Source organism: Hyaena hyaena, unplaced genomic scaffold (assembly GCF_003009895.1).
Source record: "Hyaena hyaena isolate Hyena2069 unplaced genomic scaffold, ASM300989v1 scaffold_0, whole genome shotgun sequence".
Lineage (NCBI taxonomy): Eukaryota > Metazoa > Chordata > Mammalia > Carnivora > Hyaenidae > Hyaena > Hyaena hyaena.
Window position 1 is genome coordinate 12,222,393 of NW_024080632.1, and position 16,132 is coordinate 12,238,524.

General features: G+C 43.8%; 1 protein-coding gene across 4 annotated transcripts in view; it reads right to left on the reverse strand.

The window, feature by feature from the left end:
* CIT (citron rho-interacting serine/threonine kinase) overlaps positions 1-16,132 on the reverse strand; it is a 165,941-nt gene that overhangs the window by 29,280 nt on the left and 120,529 nt on the right. For 2 of the 4 annotated variants that reach the window (XM_039240508.1, XM_039240361.1), the window contains exons 25-29: positions 15,641-15,834; positions 12,347-12,482; positions 10,101-10,205; positions 1,494-1,634; positions 929-1,036 (exon numbers count right to left, since the gene is read on the reverse strand). In XM_039240508.1, coding sequence (XP_039096439.1) covers positions 929-1,036; positions 1,494-1,634; positions 10,101-10,205; positions 12,347-12,482; positions 15,641-15,834 — 684 coding nt within the window. Of the gene's footprint in view, positions 1-928; positions 1,037-1,493; positions 1,635-10,100; positions 10,206-12,346; positions 12,483-15,640; positions 15,862-16,132 lie in introns of all 4 variants that reach the window. The other 2 variants (XM_039240432.1, XM_039240298.1) reach the window with 1 other exon arrangement.

Here is a 16,132-nt window from a genome sequence, read left to right on the forward strand (position 1 = left end):
CTGGGGACATGGGCACCAGCTGCCCGCTCCAGCACCTTCTCTGGTGTTCCAGGTCACTGGGGGCTGCCGCTGTCCCCTGGAGCTGGGAATGCTTTTGGAAGGGAACTGCAAGGTCCTAAGAGACCTGTGCAGACTAAGAACACCTGGCCAAACCTACTAAGAGGGCTCCGGAGGTTTAGGGAAACTGGTCGTGGGTGGATCAAAAATCTGCGCAGGTGCGTCTATATAGAACCCCATCCACAGCTGGGTGGGGTTTGGTTTCCTTTTCTTTCTGGTCATAGTTTTTCATTTGTTTGTCTATTATCACTTTAAAGGGATGGAGCAGCACTGAGTGGAGTGTTCAGCTATCCAGTCGGGCATTTGGGGCAAGTCACCTCACCTCCTTGGGTCCCAGTCTTCTGCTAGAACTCTGCCAGTCAAAAGGACTGGACTAAGTGATTTCCAGTCTTTTCTAGATTCCCGTCTACGTGCCCTGAGAATCCTGCTGCAGAACTGAGAACCACTCTCTCGCTCCTGAATCCCACACACATGACCTTTCTCTTTACAGCCTTGTACCTATGACCTGCTAATCCCTCTGGAGTCTTATACAATGACCTCTCTCTACTATCACCCCCCGCCCCCCCCGCCCCGCCACCCAACCCAGCTGCTTAGGAAATGAAAAAAAAAAAAAAAATCACTCCCTTAACAGAAACAGGCACTATAATTTTAAAGGCTATGAACACAAAGTAGTTTGTTACAGACTTGATAATGACATGCCTTCCATTAAGGACTATTCTGACGATCTCAAAACCTATTTTCAACCCAATATAAAACTAGAAAATGTGCATTTTGTTTTCGTTGATGTTTCTGTAATTATCTTTCGCAATGGTATTTCATGAATCATAATGACGAAGCAAAACCTCCCGACTTTTCAAACACTCGGACCCACCTTTTTCTTTTTAGCGGGCTGGTCCATTTTGGCTTGCAGAAAATCAATGAGTTTGGTTTGTTGAGAAATAGTACCCTCCATTTTCACCTTTTCATGAGAATAGAGAACCTAAAATTCAGAAAAACAAAATTAAGGTTGGTCCTAGAAAGAAGTATACTTGCAGATTTGGTACTTTAAGAACATAAAAAATAAAGCCGTTAGGATAGTAGGCGTATGAACATTCAACACAAATCACAGTGGGCCAATATTTATTAGTCCTATTCTTACAGCCAAAAACAAACCAAAACACACACACACACACACACACACACACACACACATACGACTGATACATGGACAAGTACGTGAAAAAGTAAAAGAGCCAGGGGTTAATATTAGAATCTCAGGTGTGATCATTATAGAAATTTCCCAACATCTCTGAATGTCTGGAAATTTTCGTAATGAAATATTGGGGAAAACACACAATAATATCTAAAGATAGGGACCATTTCCCCAGATGGCTTTTAGCCATCATGCTTTGCCTCCACAGACCATCTTTAAGAGAATTCCCTTTGCTGGTTCTCACCTGAATGTTTTCCAGCTGGTATTCCAGATCGCTCCTTTCTGTCTTCAGCAGATCAGCCCGGTCGAGGGCTTCTTGCAGTCCTTGAGTCAGACGGAAGATGTGATTCTTCTGCAGGTCCATCTGCTGCTGTAATTTGGCTTGCTGGAGGGGAGGAAGGCCAAGACAGAGTCTCGATACCACAGAGTACAACTTGGCCCCCAACTGTTCTTGTTACCAAACTAATGGCAGCCACGGCACCAAATTTCAGCTTTTGAAATCCTCTCGTTCCAGAATTACCAACATCCTCTGTTGCAAATTGGTGCGTGGCACCGTTAAAAAGCATTTGCCCAGAAATCTCTGATGGCCAGCAAGTCACAGGATCCCCACTGTAACAAGAAGTCCAGGCTGGTGGGTCTGCCTTCCCAGTCAGAGTTACAATTAAGGACATTTGGGTACTTAAGATATGGCCCATCTGAGTTGCCGTCTGAGATTCTGTAAATTACTGCCATGACAGCTAAGCTCCAATTTGTCCTGAGGTTCTGTTTTTGTTTTTTGTAAGATCTATTTATTTTTGAGAGACAGCACAAGTGAGGAAGGGCAGAGAGAGAGGCGGGGACAGAAGATCTAAAGAGGGATCTGTGCTGACAGCAGCGAGCCACACGTGAGGTTCAAACTCAAGAGCTGTGAGATCATGACCTGAGCCGAAGTCGGAAGCTCAACCAACTGAGCCCCCCAGGCACCCCTTTGGCTTGCTTTTTAAGATCTTGGTTGCTATTGTGAGAAATCACTTTGTTCAGGCAGCATGGATGCACAAAGGGGAATCATATCAGCTCTAACTTAAGGAGCACCTCATCAGGATGAGAGAACCCAGCAAGTACACAAATAGCCACAATCACAGGAGATACTTCTGCAGTGTGGGGAGGAAGGAAGAGGAAGATCCACGACTCAGCACAAGAGTCCATAAAACCCAGTGGTGTGGGGGAGGGGGGAGGGAGGAGGATCAATTTAGTGTTTTGGAAATAGTTTTGTGCTAAAAATCTCTCTCCAATTTTTACAATGGAAGTCAACCAGAAAATAAGGCAGGCTATAAGATAACTGGTTTTATGGCTCCCTTTCCTAAAACTCTTCTGTTTCTAAAAAAGAAGGAGAGAGTAGCTATCCTGATAACACAGAGCCTGATGTCTGACCCCTGGGTGACAATCTAACCACCCTGGTAGTGGCCTGAACACCCCCTTCCCTGGTGGCCTAGACTCTCTGCAGACTCAAGGACGGAGCTCCTAAAGAGCAGTAAACATCATCACAGGCATTTTCCAACAGGCAATGGCAAATCTCCATGCTCTCAGCTCCAGAAGGCCAAGAGCCACGGACAAACTCAGAACTGGCTGACCCTCTCCCTCTCATTTCACTTCTCGCCACCTGTGTTTTGGTTCTCTTTCCATCTCTACTCCTCACCAGCCCTTCCTCTCGAGAAGTAGATTCCTGGGGGGGCATAATGGTACGGTGGAATGAACCGGGCTTTGGAATGCTACATATGGACCCTAGTATAAATGCTGACTTTAACACGCATTAGTCGCAGGACCAGGGACAGTTCATATTGCCTCTTCTAAGCCTCGGTGTCTTCAACTGAAAGTGGGTATAACAGGCCCCCATGACTGGATGACACACTGACTGCTTTGCTCAGCGTACCACAGATGTTCAAGGAATTCTAGTACTCTCTCTCTCTCCTTTGTCCTCCTTCCTTCCCTCCATCCAGTTTGGGCTCTCCTCTCCCTTCCCCATCAGCCTTCCCCATACCAGCCTCTTCCACCAGCCTCCCCATCAGTCTTCCATGGGATGCTGTCAGCAACCAGAGATCACCTGGCCTGTGTGCCAACTTAGAGTTTCTGAATCAAACCAGAACCCATAAAATATGGGGGGTGGGGGGGGACGCGGCGGGGGGACACCTAAGATTACTTCTTAAAGGGAGCTATCAGTCCCCTACAGCGCAAGTGATTTCCGCAAATTACCCTCTTTAGTCTCTTCCCACTATTTTAGGACAACATTAATTACTAGGCAGGAAGCAGAGAAACAGGAGCTGGGCGCAAGAATCGGTTTGGTGACAGCCAGGCCCAAAATATTTCTCTAGAATAAACACATCAACTGTCCGTTAGCTTTCCAAGAAACAGGCTGCTTATTTACTATAATAAAAAACAAGAGTGGCAGCTTGCCTCATTGGAAATGTTTTTCAAAACCATTTACTTGCTTCCCAGAGAGAGGCAAATGGGGGCTATTCATGGGTCAGTGCTGGACCGAATGCAGGGCGTTAGATCTGTCCAACAATTTCACAAGGTGACAGGAGTCCGGGACGGCACATGAGGGAGCCGGATCACAGAACCAGAGCACCAAACAACAGTGGCGGCCGAAAGGATGGATGGAAACCAACCAGAACAAGTTCAAAAGGACGGTGTTCTTTAAAACCACTGACTGATACTCTGGTTTCTCTTCAGATCGTATAAATCTTTCGCCTTAAAACCACTGACTGATAAACACCACAACATAAAAATGTTTACCAAAAAAACACAAGCTTGCAGCAGGGTGGGTGGCGATGTCACAGGTCAGTGGGTGTCAGCGGTGTGATAAAGCAGTCCAAAGAGCCCAGGGTAACTGGCAGAGGCCCACAGAGCCCAGAATGGAGCTGGAGATATCCCACTGTACTCCATGTTGCTCAGGCCACGTGGACTTTTAGAAACTCTCTTTGGAAAGATAAATCTGCCAGAAAAGAACATCTCAGACTTGGAGGGGCTTAAAATGTTTCAATTAGGAAGAGAAGGTGGTCTGGAGTGGGGGAGTCAGATATCTAATCGAGTGTCATAGGGATAATAAACGTGGTTCTCAAAAAAAATAAATAAACGTGGTTCTCGCCTAGAACTATCACAAGGACTGTATGAGCCAATGCATGTAAAGTATTCAGAAGGGCACTTGGCATAGAACAATTGCTAATTAAACCTTAGTTTCTTGGGGGAATCTGGGTGGCTCAGTTGGTTAAGTGTCTGACCTTTGATTTCAGTTCAGGTCATGACCTCACAGTTCAGGAGTTCGAGCCCTTTGTTGGGCTCTGGGGAGATAGCACAGAGCCAGCTTGGGATTTTCTCTCTCTCTTCTCTCTCTCTCTCTCTCTTTCTCTCTCTTTCTCTGCCCCTCCCCTGCTCATACTCTCTCTCTCCCCCTCAAAAATACAAAAACCTCTAAACATTTTTTTTTTTATTAATCAAGTAATTTGATTATTACTCAGTATCACTCTCCTATTTTGGATGGAAATACCAGACTAGTCTACTTTCAAATGTTTCAAAGAAATAGAGCCAATGGTTGGAAGTTATAGGCTTTAATTCAAAATAAGAGAACTTTTTTTTTCCTTAAATAGATTATTGTCAGGTTGGTTTCCATATAACACCCAGTGCTCATCCCCACAAGTGCCCTCCTCCATGCCCATCTCCCCCCTTCCCCTCCCCCCAGCCCCCATCAGTCCTCAGTTTGTTCTCAGCATTCAAGAGTCTCTCATGGTTTTCCTCCCTCCCTCTCCTCAACTATTTTTCCCTTATTCCCCCATGGTCCTCCATTCAGTTCCTCCTAATCCACCTATACATGCAAATATATGGTATCAAGACAGAACTTTCTAAAGAATTAAAGTTGTTGAAAAAATATCCATTATGTCCAAAGCCACATAAACTCAGCCCGAGGTTCAACCAGGCCCACCAGTGAGAGATGTTGGGGAAGGGATTCTCTGCCTTGGACAGGAGGTTAATTTGACCAGGACTTTCACCTCTGGCATTACTTCCGACTGCCTGATAGTGGCTATTGAATGCCATGTCAAAAAAGCTTCTGAACCCATTTCGGATCCATTAGCAAAGTCTGCCAGGGGCCGACTGAAGGGAATAGTGGAATAAAGGCTGGGAATTTGGGTTCTAGGGCATAAAAAAACAAAAGCAAAAAACAAAAAAAAAAAACCTCTTTCCAACCCCGAGACTGTGATTCTGGCCCTAATTACAAGTCTCTATACCTAATGAAGAGGATACTTGGTTAACTTAAGAAAGAAGGCAAACAAGCAAAGACAAAAAAGAGAGACTCAGAGAGAGAGACACAAACCATGAAACAGACTCTAACTATGGAGGACAAACTGATGGTAACCAGAGGGGAGGTGAGTGAAGGGATGGGAGAAATAGGGGATGGGGATTAAAGAGTATACATATCATGATTTAAAAAAAGACATGCTATGACACATCTTGACATCGAGACATGAAACCTAGACACATTGATGGCTTTTGACAAAGGTGTCAAGAAAATGTAATGAGGAGAAGAGAGTCTTTTCAACAGATGGTACGAGAGTGACAGGATAGCTCTATGGGAAAAAAGTGAACCTCTGCTCTCATACCATATGTAAAAATTAACTCAAAAGACATCCTAGGGGTGTCTGGGCGGCTCAGTCAGTTAAGCGTCCGACTTCAGCTCAGGTCATGATCTCATGGTTCGTGGATTCGAGCCCTGCGTTGGGCTCTTTGCCGACAGCAAGCTCAGCTAGCCTGTTTCAGATTCTGTATCTCCCTCTCTCTCCAACCCTGCCCTGTTCATGCTGTCTCTCTCTCTCTCACAAATAAATATAAAGCATTAAAAATTAAAAAAAAAAAAAGACATCCTAGACCTACATATAAAAGCTAAAACTAGAAAACTTCTAGGAGAAAACAGAGAAGATAGGATCTTCAAATTTAGGATAAGCATAGATTTCTTAAAGAGGACACAGAAAACACAATCCATTTTTAAAAATCGATAAATTTGACTTCACAAAAATTAAGAGCATTTGCTCTTTGAAAGATACTGTTTGAAAAGACAAGGCAAGCTACAGAGCGGGTGAAAGATTCACCATCCATATATCTGACAAAGGGTTATTATCTAGAATTTTTATTTATTTTTTTAGTTTATTGTCAAGTTGGTCTCCATACAACACTCAGTGCTTATCCCAACAGTGCCCTCCTCCATGCCCATCACCCCTTTTCCCCTCTCTCCCACCCCCATCAACCTCAGTTTGTTCTCAGTATTTACAAGTCTCTTATGGTTTGCCTCCCTCCCTCTCCTTAACTATTTTTCCCCTTCCCCTCCCCCATGGTCTTCTGTTAAGTTTCTCCTGTCCCACATAGGAGGGAAAACATATGGTATCTGTCCTTCTCTGCCTGACTTATTTCACTCAGCATAACACCCTGGAGTTCCATCCATGTTGCTACAAATGGCCAAATTTCATTCTTTCTCATTGCCATATAGTATCCCATTGTATATATAAACCACATCTCCTTATCAAGAATTCTTTAAAGGGGCACCTGGGTGGCTCAGTCGGTTAAGCGTCCGACTTCAGCTCACGTCATGATCTTGTGGTTCGTGGGTTCAAGCCCTGTGTCGGGCTCTGTGCTGACAGGTAGCTCAGAGCCTGGAGCCTGCTTCAGATTCTGTCTCCCTCTCTCTCTGACTCTCCCCTGCTCATGCTGTCTCCCTCACTCTCTCTCAGAAATAAATAAAACATTTAAAAAAATTTTTTTAAAAAGAATTCTTTAAAAACTTTCCTCAGTGGGGCACCTAGGTGGCTCAGTCGGTTGAGCCCAGAGCTTCCAGCCCTTGATTTCAGCTCAGGTCGTGATCCAGAGGCATATGATAGAGCCTGGCACTGGGCTCGACAACTCAATGTGGAGCCTGCTTAAGATTCTCTCTCTCTCTCTCTCTCTCTCTCTCTCCCTCTCTCTCTCTCTCTCACTCTCTCTGTCTCTGTCTCTCTGCCCTTCTCCCCTACTGGCATGTGTATTCACTCTCTCTCTCTCATTAAAAAAAACAAAAAACAAAAAACAACTTTACTTGGAAGTAACTACCCAAAAGATTTGAATTGCACTTCCCAAGAGAAGATATATGAAGGATAAATACATGAAAAGATGTTTATCATCACTCATTACAGATGCAGATTAAAACTACAATATGATACTGTAATATACACACTAGAAAGGCTAAACAATCGTGAGTGTTATGGGGTCAGAACTGCTGCTGGGTGTGTAAAATGGGACGACTTTGGAAAAGTGTTTAGCACTTTATTGTAAACATACACGTGTGACCCAACAATTCTCCACTTAGAAGATGAAAACGTATATCCACACAAAGACTTGGACACAAGTTTTCGTAGCAGACTTATGTACGATAACAAAAAAAAAAAAAAAAAAGGCAACTATTCAAAGGTTCATCAACAGGTGAATGGATAAATTATAGTATATCCATAAAGTGAATTATTACTGCTTAGTAGTAAAAGCAATGAATGGCTAATATATCCATCAACATCAATGAATCACTAAAGCATGCTCAACTAAAGAATCCAGATACAAGACTATATAGAGTATGACTCCACTTCTAGGAGATTCTAGAAAAGAAAAAACTATCAATAGGAACGAAAAGCAGGTCAGTGGGTACCTGGGGCCAGGCCTGGAAGGTATGGACTAGAAGGGGCATGGGGAATTCTTTGGATGATGAAAATGTTTTATATTTTCATTGCAGTGATGATTAGCCAGGTGTTTACATTAAAACAATTATACATACATATATACACACACACATATATATACACACATGCATGTACACACATACCTATATAGACACACATCCATAAACACACATCCATATACACACACATCTGTATACACACATGCATATACACACATGCATACATATACACACACATATATGTACACATACATACATATATACACACATATACACACACACATACATATCTATATATGTGTGTATAGATATCTATATGTGTGTGGGAATATACAAAAAGAGGAAACTTAGGTTAAGCCCTTGGTCACATGTCACATCCTGGACAATAAGTATCATTCTTTGCTTCATAATGGTTTCAGCTGTCAGTGAAATCCACTTCAAACCCAGTGTCAGCCAGATGTCTGTGCTCAACAATCTATCTGTGAGGTACAGACTGGGAAGCTGGAAATGTTCTCACGTCGTTTACAACTGAGAAAGAGGGGACTGAATCAGGACCCCAGCGTGCTATTCCGAGCCTTGTCACTGACTCACCATGTAGCCTTGGACCAAAGTATTGAGCTGTCAGAGCCAGCTCTCCTTCCTCAGAAGGAAAATAGGACAGGCGAGGACACTGATTATTTCTGTTCTGTTTCCAACCTGGTCTAGAGCAGGGACATTGCCTATTCATTCCAGATAAAGACCATTATTCTCTACTTCACCAGCAGGTAGAGTTTTAAATTTGTATTATAGTGTTTTTAATGTTGCCATTGGTGAGCCTCCCACCCATGATATATTGATATATAACTATTTTATTTTAAAAACCTTTATTGCAGGGCAATACGCATAAAATTTACCACTTAAACCATTTGTAAGTGTACAGTTCAGTGGCACTGAGGACATTCACGGTGTTATGCAACCCTCACCAGCATCCACCCCCAGACCTCTCTCAAACTCCCACCCATTTTTTTTAAAGTATCGTTCCGTAAGGTATTTTATTCTCACCTGCAAAATTATCACATTTTCCCAAGTTCATAGCTTAGCAATATTATTTCTATCAGCAGAGTCCTCTGAGGGGTATCATAATATAACCTCAACTAAAGAGAACTGTTAATCTGGTTAACTGAACTGTCAGGCTCACTATGGGTTAAACAAATCCTTCTTGGAGTCTCATTTCTCATTAAATATCTTTACAAAGCATGTCTGTCCCGGTCGGTCAATTCTAATGAGCAAAGCAGAGTCACCAGGGACCTAACATACAGGGCTTTGGTTGGGATTAGGACATCATCACCAACATAAATAAAGGTTTTCAGAATTCTGTTAAAAGGTCCTAGAAATAACATAAGGAATGGGTTTGGAAGATCAATCTGAGCTTTTCATTCTATGTCTCCAAGGCAGGGCATAATTTTTTAATTTTAATTTTTTAAATATTTGTTTATTTTTGAGAGACAGAGAGAGACAGAGCACAAGCAGGGAAAGGGCAGAGAGAGAGGGAGACACAGAATCTGAAGCAGGTTCCAGGCTCTGAGCTGTCAGCACAGAGCCTGATGCAGGGGTCGAACCCACGGACTGTGAGATCATGACCTGAGCCAAAGTCAGACGCTTAACCGCCTGAGCCCCCCAGGCATCCCCATAATGTTTTTTAATGGAATTAAATGAATACTCAAAAGTCTTCATGAAATTGGTACTCAGCACAACCTGATCAAGTCTCTGTCCTGTGCATGAAGCTAATTTGCACAGATGTTCTATCACCCCGAAAACTTAATATAATTCAGATATTAATTCTAAAAGAACAATTTAACTCAATATTCAGTCACCTGTATATTTAATAAGCTTCCATTGGGCACATATTCTTCTGTTCTTTACATTCTATTAAGCACTATGTGGGAGGACATAAGTGACAAAGACCCTCTAGCTGTCGTGACACATTCTTTGAGCCTGTTAAATACCTTCAAAAAGGTATTAAGTGACCACCTTACTTCTTAAAAATTCCAATTTCAAAGTTCAAATGTCTAATATGGATCTGACTGCCTAAACACAACACATATTCACTTTTCACCTGGCTCCATTTCCCAGGTGTTTTACACTCACCTCTTCCAGAAGCCTCTGTTTGAGCTCTCGTTCAGTCTCCAGTTTCTGCTGTAAACTTCGGGCGTTCATTTCAAGCATGGCATGTTTCTTCTCCAGGTCATTGAGCTGGGCATTTGGAAAAATTGGCCAGGAGATCATATTTAGAAATGCTAGATGCTAGTGACTTTTGCAAATTTCCACAAACCTTCACATGTAAAGAATCAAGTTCTGAAGATCAGAATATAAATGTTTTCTAGAAGTATATCATCACAAAGGTCCGTGTCACAGATAAGCCTTGTATGGGGATTGGATTATTGCTAAGGGATGGGTCAGGAAAATAACTATGACAAGTTCTAGAACAAGGATGATCACCGTGGCTGAATTTAATTAAACTATCAAACACTGAACACTTACTATTGCACAGCATTATATCAGGCTCTTGTGATGAAAGAATGGACAAACTCTCTCAGGAATCTTACAAAAAGTCACAAAGGCAGAGAGTGGCCATAACTAGGCATATACGCAAACAATGATGACTTTGTCACATGATATTTTTGGTAAGAGAGGTATGGAGAATAATCCTTCCTGAATTACCAGCCATCAAGAAAAGATTGTACTGGGGCACCTGGGTGGCTCAGTCGGTTAAGCGTCTGACTTTGGCTCAGGTAATGATCTCGCGGTCCGTGAGTTCAAATCCTGTGTCGGGCTCTGCACTGACAGCTCAGAGCCTGGAGCCTGCTTCGGATTGTGGCCCCCACCCCCACCCCCACCCCCACCTGTCCCTCCCCCGCTCACACACTGTCTCTCTCTCCCTCTCAAAAATAAACAGTAAAAAAAATTTTTTTTAATAATAAAAGATCGTATCAATGTCTGGAGTCTTAAAGGATGGGCCAAACTTTTGCTACAGAATCCTCTAGGAACAGTTAAAAAGAAAAAATACTCACATTAAACACAAAAAGTTTCATTCACCTGTAAATAATACATTTCGTTTCCTCATAGGTTAAAAAAAAAACACAAATAGTGAGCCAGTATCCAGGAATTCCAGAGTGTTCCTTAGGGGCAAGCGCTAGCCTTGAATCCACTCATTTTATTTCTGTAAAATTTTATTTCTATAAGAAAATAATCATGGAAATCCACAAACTTTATGTTCATTATAGTGTTACGTATAATGGCAAAAAACTGAAAGAAGCTCAAAGTTCCAACACAAGCGAAATGATTTAAAAAGGTACCTCTGTGTTGTTGTTTGAGGGTTTTTTAGAACTACATGCTCAAAAAGCTTTCAGTAACTCTGGGAACGTTTGGTTATAGGTTTGGTTTTTAAAAAAAAAAAAAAGATGCAAAGCCGTTTACATAGTAAGAATCTCAATTTATGAAAATGTGTGTATGCATAAACATATTATGCAAAGAAAAGACCACAAAGAAATGCACCGACAAGGGTGCCAGTCATTTTCTCCTTTACTTTTCTATGGTTTCTAGATCTGCTACAAGGACCTCAAATGGTTACTTTTATAGTCATGAAATAACAAAGAGCTATATAAAATACAAATTTCGGATTATTGCTTTGTGTGTGTGTGTGTGTGTGTGTGTGTGCGCGCGCGCATACATGTGTGTGAAAAAGCCCACACGTGTGAGTCTGGGCATATGTATGAAATCTCTTTGATCTTCACTTTTGTTATCTGTAACATTGGGGCACTGATTGAAAATCTCTCTTCAAGGCTTAGCTAAATCTCCGGAACATTGCACATCACTCTGAACACTAAGGTGGCGTGCTAAATGGACAGGACTTGTGTGTTCCCAGTGTGAAATACTGCGTGCTTGTGTGGCCGTCAGATTCTCTCGTGTCTCTGGACTTGGAGCACAGAGAGGCCCAGCTGCCTGTTTTCACAACAATGGAAGGAGCATTCGTTCTCATCACTGAGCACTTTCCAATGCCTGACATTAAATCCAGCAATCAATCCAGAACTTAAATCTAGAAATCAGTTGCCAGAGAACGACAGCAGTGTGCCCAGATCAAAATCTGGACCTCAGGGGGCCCAGACAGGCGGATGTTAAAGAAGTCACTGACGGCTGTGACACCCCAGTCCCTGCCACACCTCCCACGCTATCGCCAACCAACGATGTCCAATGGTGGACCATAGCCCTAAGGCTTTACAGGACTGAGTGAATGTATGTTCGTGAAATGTGCGGACCATGGACTGCACCTGAATTTGTGTCGAGCACACCTTCTAAAAGATGGAGATGAAAAGGCGGAAGGGATGGGTGCTGACCTTGTCAGAGAGGCTCTCGGCTTTCAGCTTCTGCTCTTTGAGGGCCTGCTGCAGAGCGAGAATCTCAGCCTTGTGTTCCTTCACCGCCAGCTCCACCACCTGGCGGGACTCGGTGATCCGCTGATCGGCCCTGGCCCTGCCGCAAAAGCACAGGCCCATTTCAGAAGCCCCACCAGCACTATGCACCAGCATCACCGTCTAGAAAAAGGAAGGGGGCCTGCCTCTAATCCGGATAAGCAACTGAACAGGCTGCAGGCTGGATAGATGCCCAACCCTGATCCCAAGTTCCAAATTCTGTCTTGCCTTCTGACTGCTTATAGAGCGAAGATTTGACCCACTTTAGGCCTTGGGTAAAAATATTCTTAATAGGCAAAGTTCCTGTTAGTACTCACTTGGAGGCTGACGGGGAAAAGGCAATTTTCCAAAAGCCACTGCACTGATAGGATACAGCAAGACTGTCACAGCCTCCCATGGGAGTGGAAATGAAATGAGGTCCCACCAAAGGACCAGGGTGCAGAGGACCATGGGAGACCCAATCAAGCAAACATTTCCCCTCCTTAAAGTATATGCAATAATATTGTTAACTGTTTGGGGTGCTCATTTGGAAACTCAATAATATATTATTATTATTAATATATCTGTAAATAAGGTTAGACAATATAAAAACTAGAAGAAAGTTAGAGTAATTGCTGTCTTTCCTTGTTTTAGGTCTTGTGTTTTCCTACTTCCATAGCTGGGCTTGTAGAGTCTCCTTCACTGGCCAGCACTCTCCTCCCCTACCCTGCAAACCCAAATCTTACTTGGCCTTCAAGGTTGAAACTCAAAAGGCCATGTCCTCCATAGAACCCTGCTCAATTACCCCTCTTGCAAGGAAGCCCTCCTTGCTCTGTATCCAAAGCACAAGCGTACTCCCGTCCTGGAATGCCCCGCTCTCTGTTTTGGAGGGGTAAATATCTGAATGCATAATTTATCTTCTCCGTGAAACTTGCCTCTTGAGGACAAGAATTAAGAATTCTCTTTAACTCTTGAATGCTGAGAACAAACTGAGGGCTGACAGGGGTGGGGAAGAGAGGAAGGGGGGTGATGGGCATGGAGGAGGGCACTTGTGGGGATGAGCACTGGGTGTTATATGGAAACCAATTTGACAATAAACTAAGAAAAAGAAAAAAAAGAATTCTCTTTACTCATCTAAGTATCCCACGTCACATCAAAATGGGGGAGGGGGGGAGAGGGGGAGAAGGAAGCCAACATCTTTCCCAATTGCCCCTGAAAGAATACATGCAGTGTCTTCCTGAGACAGGCCATAATTATACCTTCCATGTGTAGTTGTGTGTGTTTCCTGATGCTGAAGCCAGTGCCCGACCCTCAAAATTGCCTCTGAGGGACTCTAGAAACAACTCAGATAGGAGCTTCCCTTGAAGGCAGGAGGGAGCAGGGTGTGCATAAAAGGAACCAGAATGTACCGTGAGGACTCAAGGGAAACAGGAATAGGGGGTCTTAAACCAGCAGCCCCTCACAGCAGCTGAGAGGAAGGATGTTCCTGAGAGGAAGGATGTCCAAAAACTGGGTATTTCTACCAGTGTCTCTTGAAATTTAAGGGTCTCATCCTTTGCCTCTAATTTTTCCTAGTTTGACTGACTTGGCATAGATTAAACATCCAACACATCTGGTTGAATCTAGTAGGGTCAGGTAAATGTGGGAAATGCCAAAATGAGTCTGACGGGGTCCGACTAAATGAGAGACATTTCCACGCATAGTTTATCTTGCTTAAGGAGTTCAGAGTGTCCCAGGAAAGTCCGTTTCAGAGGAAAGTGATATTAGTGAGGTTATAAAGGACATATACTATTCAGTTGTACAGACATGACATCATGCGGGCTAACTCAAGCCTCTGTGCACACTGGACAAGGGGACCCACTCTTCAAGACCATTCATTTCTATCTGTTAGTAAACTGTCATAATATGCCCATTTTGTTAGACCAAAACACTCTCCGGCCAAGAGCTGTAAAACTGTCATCAATCTACAATGTATTCAGTGTGAATGGCGCCCCCTAGCGCTACGAAGTATATGACCTACAGGATCCCGGCCCCCAGCAGAAAGGGGGTTCTATGCGAGGGGACCATGGAAGCGAAAGTTGTAGAGAAAAGATACTTCTTGAACTCATTATATTGCCTACCAAAAAACAAAAAAATTATTCTTGAAGAGGCACTTGGGTGGCTCAGTTGGTGAGGCATCCAACTTCAGCTCAGGTCATGATCTCGCAGTTCCTGGGTTTGAGCCCTGTGTCGGGCTCCGTGCTGACAGCTCCGAGCCTGGAGCCTGTTTCGGATTCTGTGTCTCCCTCTCCCTCTGCCCCTCCCCTCCCCTGCTTGCTAGTGCTCTCTGTCTCTCTCTCTCTCTCTCTCAAAAATAAACAAACATTAAAAAATATTTTTTTTAGGGGCACGTGGGTGGCTCAGTCGGTTAAGCATCCAACTTCACCTCAGGCATGATCTCACGGTCCGTGAGTTTGAGCCCCACATCAGGTTCTGCACTGACATCTCAGATCCTGGAGCCTGCTTCAGATTCTGTATCTCCCTCTCTCTCTGCCCCTCCCCACCACGTGCTCTCTCTCTCTCTCTCTCTCTCTCTCTCTCAAATATAAATAAACATTAAAAATTTTTTTTAATTTTTTTCAACTATTCTTGTAGAGAAGCTGTTCTCAACCCAGGGTGATTTTGCCCCTCTGGGGGACGCTGAACAATGTCAGGAGACATTTCTGGTGTCACAATTTGAGGAAGGGATTGCTACTGGCATCTAGTGGGTAAAACCAGGGATGAGGCTCACATTTGACAATGTGCAGGACAGCCCCCACAACAAAAGATTCTCTGGCCCAAACTGTCAATAGTGCCAAGATTGAGAAACCCTAGTATAGATGGGTTGACTAGCTTTACACGTGAGATTTAAATGGTAATAGTCTGGCTACATGGTCACAATGATAACAAACTTGAGGAAAACATTTCTGCAAAGAGAGGACAGAGATACTGCCCTGCTCTGACTTGCAGGCCTCTACACAGAGTAAAAGGTCACCAGCTACTATTGCAGAATCCAAGTGGCACTGACCATACTTACAACGAGGATGACCCACCCACCCTGGGCTGTCCGAGAGTCTCCCAGCTTTAACACCGAAAGTCTTGTACCCTAGAAACTTCGCTCAGTCCTGAGCAAGCTGGGACCGTTGGTCACCCTGTTCGTAATGCTCGGGTGATCCTGGTGAAGCTGCCTGGCACTGGCTTTCTACAAACAGGAAGTCCCACCTGCTCTGCTTCTCGGTGTCCAGCATCCTCTGTAACTCTCGAACCCGACACTCAAACTGGGACTTCTCGTCACCAAGGACACTCCTCCACGCCTCCCACTGCCGCTCTTTTTCCAGCAGTTCGTCGTTTAGGGCCTCCAGGTCCATGACCTGTTCTTCCAGCATCGTGCAAGTGGTCTTCAGAGCCTCCATCGTCTGCAAATCAGTACCACTCAGTTGTGCCTTGTATCAAATGAGGATTTCCTGGATGTTACTTTTGTTGGATCAGTGTCGGAGAAAGCACAAGTTCCTAACTACAGTCTGAAAATACAGTTTATCTCTTTCTTCTACAAACCAAGGGGACAAGAATGGATAAAGGGCCATTTCTGCCACCATCTTAAAGGCAGAACCTAAAGCAAGTCAGAGGGAAGAGACCACGCTTCAAGTGGTCCGGGGCACCTGGGAGGCTCAGTCGGTTAAGCGTCTGAATGATTTAGGCTCAGGTCATGATCCC